Raw genomic sequence first — 7,262 nt, forward strand, 5'->3', positions numbered from 1 at the left:
ATATATATATATATATATATATATATATATATATATATATATATATAAACATTATGTAAGATTGAAAAACAAAATCTCTGGTTATACTGCATAATTGAAGTGAGTTTTAAGTGGTGACTGCTCTGGAGAAAAACTTTTTGTTGTTTTTTTTTTAAATATTTGGTATCGTTTGGGCCCAAAAATACAGTCAACGCACAGAATAAATTGATTTTCAATTTTTATATTTTAGCTAAAATATTACAGCTCCAAATATGGGATTGCCGGAATTGTGTACAGATCTGAAACAGAGAAAGGAGAATGAGTATGAGATTAAGTGACAGGTAGCAAAATCTTGTACAGATCAGGATAAACTAACCTATGAGGGAGATCCATGAGTCAGGAACACTACTGCTTTGGTTAATGTGGGATCCTACTAAAAGGTACCAGAATCCGACAGGTAGAGATGAGTCAGAAGTCAGGTGAGGGTCAAAACCATTGCCGTAATTGGTGGCTTTAGAACACACCTGTCTCTAAGCCACACTTATTAAATATAAGATAAATCATAATTTTGTACATAAATAAGACGCTTCGGTTATTTAGCCGCGGGCATCCACCGTTCATTGTCAGAATCTGTGACCCCCAGACTTCTCTGGCTGTCTGCAGATGTCTTTTAGTACAAGAATCAGCCAGCAGATGGAGTTTTACAGAATATAGCTCACTTTTAATGCACACTCAGACTACAAGATCGTCATGAGTCTTCATAGAGCTTTGCTGTATGACTCATGGTTACAACAATTATACCTTCAAAATGAACACAATAACTATCTAAGTATAATCACTGGACAGAACAGTGCCAAACACATACATAACTGAAATTATTTAAAAATTATTTACTGGTAAAACCCAGTTTTATCTAGGTCATGTGACCAGAAGTCAAATAGTACTAGAAGAATGCAGTAAATATTTATTAAATTAGTACCATTGATTTTTATTGGTAAACACTTTTGTTAACAACTGCTGTTTTTAAATGTACTTTCTAAATAAAGTTGACGTGATTTCTGCTCAGCAATGCTCATACTGTATGAGGAAGAACAGCACCTGCCTCCCCGTTCTTTTTTCCTCCCTCCCGTTGTCTCCTTCACCCTGTTTAATGCCCCTGTTTAAGCTTAAATGAGATACTGGTATTTAATCAAATATTTACCGTACACAGAAATATTTTTTAAAACTTTTTTTAAATATGTACCAGTCTTGACTGACTGCTTTAAAAATGTATCTGACGACTTGTCCACCGTTGAGCTCTCAAGGGGAAGGGGAGGGGGGAAGACTCCTCCTATTGTTCGCCGCTAAGTGTTCATAAGTGACTTTAAAATGAGATCCCGGTATTTAAATGCATATTTATCAGAAAGATGTCACAGAAATATAATTTTAAAACAGCTCTTCAGGACAAGACTCAGCTGTTCACCTACACCTCAAGGATAAGGGTCACTCATTTGAGGACCAGAATATTCATATTTTGGACTGAGAAGACAGATGGTTTAAGAGGGGGGTAAAGGAAGCAATTTATGTAAAACGAGACAAACCATCTTTGAAGGAAGGAGGAGGTCTCAGATTTCAACTTTCAAAAACTTATATTACAGCTTTAGACCTGATACCCAGTCTTTTCCACACCTATCAGGAATTTCATCCATGTCACCAGAGTGGCTCCTCTGGGTCTCAGACTAACAAATACCCCTACAAACCCCTATTGTAAGTAGTGATAGGGCAATCTACATATGTATCTAGCTTAGCTCAGCTATTTATCTCGAACCCCACACTCTTTTCTTTGAATTGAGAACGCTCCTCGGATGAGAAGCGAAACGTCTTCTGTTACAAATAAAGCCCAGTTGTTTTTGTCTTGAACTTTTTTGAATTTACCATGTCCTGGATGACTGTGAATCTTCACCAGCGTTTTTGATATGCTTGAGCTTAGTTTAGTTGCTAACACTCCTTCTATTGCAATTATTCAACAGGAAGATGTAAGTGTGACTATTGAGCATGCATCAGGATAAGTGTGACACAATTCAGCTGCTCCTTTCTGCTGATTGACTCAATGAAAGGAGCTGTGGGTGAGTGTTTAAGTAGCTCCCTACAAAGCTTGCCCTCTGGCTTGATGCCTCAGTGCTGGTGTTTCTGCCTGCCATAAACACCACAAAGTCAAATATTTTTAATCACCATCTTCCTTTGACATTCTAAAAAATCCCCCAAATAAAACAGAAAATAATGTAAAAATAAAACATGGAGCCACATGTCTATCCAAAACAAATGGTGCATTTACACGACATCATCAGGCTGGTAAGAAGTAAACCGTCTACTCTTTGTCTCCTTTTGACAAGAACCAGTTTTGGATCAGCACATCAACACCCAACAACAGGAATGGTTTAAAATGTTTATTAAGAGATAAACAGGTTCTGGTGTAGTACAGGGTCCGGGCCTGGGTCAGATCTGCCAAGACAGGAGTGTTAGTGAACTTGGCATGGATGGGGAGGTAAAGACGGGTACAATAATAATCACTAACCTTCTGTCTTGATAAGAGTAACAGGTACTGTTGTCACGCTGGTGCCAATGACATCACTCATGCAGAGTAACAGCAGTAGCGGAGCAGAAGAGACTGTAGGTACAAAAAGGGGAGATCCGGTTCCGAAGTCCAAGAGGGGAAGCAGGGGTTTGCACACAGTGAGGTAGAGAGCAGAACAGAGCCAAAAACGTGATCCAGAATCGTGGTCAAGAGAGGGCACAGAGTCGTTACCAAAAAGCAGAAAGCAGATCAATCCAAGAGGGGCAGGAAAGGCGAGGAGTCAAACACGGGCAATGGTTCAGAAATGAGACAGGAGTCAAGACTGGGTATGCTGGATTTCTACTACTTTGCAGGTTCGAGAATCTGGCACTGACTGAGTGACTGGAGGGAGCTTAAGTAGGGAGGTGAACAGGTGTAGAGCATGAGTTTGATTGCTGGGAGAGAGTGAGAGACAGGAACAAGCAGAGCTTAGCAGGAACAACATAAACATGACTGACTGTGAGGGGAAAAAACATGACAGAACCCCCACCTTAAGGTCCGGCTCCTGACGGACCACCAGGTTGATCAGGATGGGATCTGTGAAATTGGGTGATGAGGGTCTTGTCCAAGATGTGGCGGGCAGGGACCCAGGAATGTTCCTCCAGACCGTACCCCTCCCAGTCCACAAGGTAATGGAGACCACGACCCCACCATCTGAAGTGGATGAGTCTTCTGACGGAGTAAGCTGGGGAGCCATCAATGAGTTGGGTGGGGGGTGGGGGGCAGAGGAGGGTTTGAACCGGGGCCGAAGGAAAGGCTTGATACGGGAAATGTGGAAAGTGGGGTGAACCTTTAGGGAGCGGGGCAACTACTGGATTAATGACCTTAGTGATGGAAAAGGTCCAATGAATCGGGGAGCCAACTTACAAGATTCACTCTCAGTGGAAAGTCCTTGGTCGAGAGCCAGACTTTGTGGCCCACCTGATAAGCTGGCTCTGTGGAACGGCATCTGTTGGCCCCTCTGGCGTAGGTGGCAGAGGACTTAAGGAGAGCTCTTCTGGCTCTTCTCCAAGTGCGCTGGCACCTCATGGCTGCTAGGTGGGCTGATGGTACCTGATCCTCCCTGCCCTGGATGGAAAACAGAGGGGGCTGAAAACCGAAAACCACATAGAAAGGGGACAAACCTGAAGATGATGAGGGCAGGGAGTTTATAACATGCTCGACCCAGAGGAGATTGGCCGACAACTTGCTGGGGTCCCCCTCACAAAGCAGGCGAAGTTTAGTTTCCACCTCCTGGTTGACTCTTTCAGACTGGCCGTCGGATTGGGGGTGGAACCCTGAGGAGAGACTAATGGAGATGCCAACGAGGCTGTAAAACTCTTTCCAAAATTTTGAAATGAATTGAGGGCCACAATCAGAAACAATCTCATTGGGGAGACCGTGTAATCTAAAAACCTCCTTGGCCATGATGGTACTGAGTTCCTTGGCAGAGGGAATCTTAGAGAGGGGAACTAGATGAACCATCTTAGAAAAACGATCAACAATGGTAAGAATGACTGTGTGACCAGAAGAGGGGGGAAGACTTGTGATGAAATCCATAGAGATGTCTGACTAGGGGTGAGAAGGGACGGACAAGTGGTGAAGCAGCCCAGCAGGAGGGCGACGGGAGGACTTAGCCTGATTACAAGAGGGATAAGAAGTGATGTACTGTTTTACGTCTTTGGCTAAGTTCTCCCACCAAAACTGAGCTCTGACCACACTAAGAGTTTTATTCACCCCAAGATGACAAAACATGAGAGAGTTATGACAGAGTTCTAGTACCTCTTTGATCTTGTTGGTGGGGACGAACACCCAGTTCCTAGGACAGTTGGGTGGAGGAGGTTGAGTCTGATTTGCCCGCCGGAGGTCCGACTCTGAGTCATGCTTAGGCGTACATGGTCTAGTAGGTTAAAATCGACCTCAGTGCTGGTCATGGGGGTACTGTTCTCCATGATTCAAGACAGGGCATCTGGCTTGGTGTTCTTGACTCCTGGTCTGTAAGATAATATAAAATTAAAACGGCAAAAGAATAGGGCCCACCTGGCTTGACGAGGGTTTAATCGTTTGGCCGTCCTGAGGGACTCCAGGTTCTTGTGGTCAGTCCACACCAGGAATGGTTCTTTCTCGAGCCAATGTCTCCACTCCTCGAGGGCCAGTTTGACAGCCAGTAGCTCACGTTCTCCTACATCATAATTGCGTTCTGCAGAAGAGAGGCTCCTAGAAAAGAATGCACTCGGGTGAACCCTCCTCTCCCTACTACGCTGGCTAAGGACGGCTCCCACCCCTGTGCTAGAGGCGTCAACCTCTACAATAAAGGGTCTGTTGGGGTCAGGGGAGTGAAGAATGGGAGAAGTAGAAAATAGGCCCTTTAATTTCTTAAAAGCGAGGTCAGCTGGCTCATTCCAAACAAACCTAACCTTGGAAGATGTTAGGGCATGCAAGGGACCAGAAATAAGGCTGTAGTTCTTGATAAATTTCCTATAAAAATTAGCAAAGCCAAGAAACCTTTGTAAGTGTTTCCTGTCCTTGGAGATGGGCCAGTCAAGGGCAGCAGAAACTTTGTTTAGTCCATAGTGATCTGACTGGGAGAAATAACAAAACCCAGGAAGGATGTGGAGGACTGATGGAACTCGCATTTCTCTGCCTTAACAAACAGATTATTCTGTAAGAGTCCGAGAAGGACTGCTCGGACGTGTTTACGATGTGATGACAAGTCTTTGGAAAAAATGAGGATATCGTTGAGGTAGATGAAGACGAAATGATTGATCATATCCCTGAGAACATCATTAACCAGAGTCTGAAAAACTGCCGGGGCATTAGAGAGGCCAAAAGGCATTACCAGGTATTCATAATGTCCACTGGAGGTGTTGAAGGTAGTCTTCCATTCATCTCCCTCCCTTATGCGGACCAGGTGATAAGCATTTCTAAGGTCCAGTTTAGAGAAAACTTTGGCACCTTGGATGAGGTCGAATGCTGAGGACATAAAACACAAAGGATATTTATTCTTAATGGTGATTTTGTTACGCGCTCTGTAGTCTATGCACGTTCTGAGTGAACCATCTTTCTTGCCCACAAAGAAAAAACCTGCTCCAGTAGGGGAGGCTGAAGGCCGGATGATACCAGCCTGAAGGGACTCCTTTAAGTAATTCTCCACGGCAGTGTGCTCGGGACTGGAAAGAGAGTAAAGACTGCCTCTGGGAGGGGTGGTACCAGGTACAAGGTCTATGGCGCAATCATATGGTCTATGTGGAGGAAGGGATGTGGCCTTAACTTTGTTAAAAACTTCCTTGAGGTCATGGTATTCAACAGGTACTTTGGTGAGGTCAGGATAGTTCTCTTTAATGCTCTCGGAGCTGACAGACGGCAAAATAGCCTCAAAAAGGCAGGTGGTAAGGCATTCCTCTGGCCAACCCACTATCTCTTTACCCCTCCAGTTAATATGTGGGTTGTGTTTGTTGAGCCAGGTTGTTCCTAGAACTAAAGGGAGCTAAGGTGCATTGACCACAATAAACCTTAGAGTCTCTTTGTGATTACCCCCTAGTAGTAGCATGATGGGTGTAGTCTCAAGGTTGGAATCATGGAGAGAATGACCGTCTAGCGCAATAACTTTGTGAGTTTTAGTTGACTTGAGTAAATTAATGCCCAGAGAGAGTGCAAATTGATAATCAATAAATTCTGTGTCAGCCCCTGAATCTATGAAGACTGACACAGATATAGATCTCTTACCTGGGACTTGGATCTCTGCAGGTATGATGAATGGAGAGGAGACCTTGGGACTCTTGGCCTGACTCAACAGGTGTCTCCTCTTCCCTCTTGAGCCTGATCTTTTACCAGACAATTAGCGATAGTGTGGTTACCTGCTCCACAGTAAAAACAGAGATGCAGCCTCCTCCTTCTCTCCCTTTCCTCAGGGGTGAGACGGCTCCTGCCCAGCTGCATAGGCTCCTCCAACTCTGGAAGATTGGGAACAGGTACCATGCGAGTCATTTTTGTGAGAGCTTTTGACTCACTCCAGGGTCTAGGTGACATCGCAGATCTGTCTCTCCTGTCCCGGCCTCTCTCTCAAAGGCGCAGGTTGATGCGTGTTGCCAGGTCCTCCAGGTCCTTGAGGGACTCCGGTTAGTTCTGAGTAGCAAGCTTGTCTTTAATATTGTCATTGAGGCCCTGGAAAAAAGCATCAGTTAAGGCTTCTTCATTCCAGCGACTCTTGGCCGCTATTGCATGGAACTCGATTATGTATTAAGTGACCCTTTGGTTTCCTTGTTTAACAGAAAATAGTTTGCGTGCAGACTCCCTCTCTGGTATCAGTGGATCAAAAACTCTGCATAATTCCTTAGCAAACTCAGAAAAATTGTAGCAGCTTCTGGCGTTCCTCTGCCATTCTGAAGTGCCCTATGATTTTGCTTTACCTGCCAGTAAAGAGATGACATAGGCCACCTGGGCTCGCTCTCTGGGGTAAAGAGGAGGGCTGCAGCTGAAAATGAATCTCACATTGTGTGAGGAAAGGACGACATTGATCAGGATCTCCTCTAAAAAGTTCAGGGGGAGACAAACGGGGTTCATGATAAGGAGAGGAAATGTGAAGAGGCCCAGCCTGAATACGATTCAAAAAGGGGTTTTGCTGTGACAGAGTCTTTAATACTACAATTATTTCCTGCATATTTTCCTCTAGTTTTTCAATGGCCTCTTCAACACCAGAGCACCATTCCTG

General features: G+C 44.5%; 1 protein-coding gene across 1 annotated transcript in view; it reads left to right on the forward strand.

Moving 5' to 3' along the window:
* Positions 1-7,262, forward strand: part of LOC119412087 (calcium-dependent secretion activator 1-like) — a 780,001-nt gene that overhangs the window by 414,008 nt on the left and 358,731 nt on the right. Inside the window, 1 exon segment of the mRNA XM_037679064.1 lies at positions 3,194-3,201. Coding sequence (XP_037534992.1) covers positions 3,194-3,201 — 8 coding nt within the window.

The sequence above is a fragment of the Nematolebias whitei genome, chromosome 7, assembly GCF_014905685.2.
Source record: "Nematolebias whitei isolate Nwh7 chromosome 7, NemWhi1, whole genome shotgun sequence".
Lineage (NCBI taxonomy): Eukaryota > Metazoa > Chordata > Actinopteri > Cyprinodontiformes > Rivulidae > Nematolebias > Nematolebias whitei.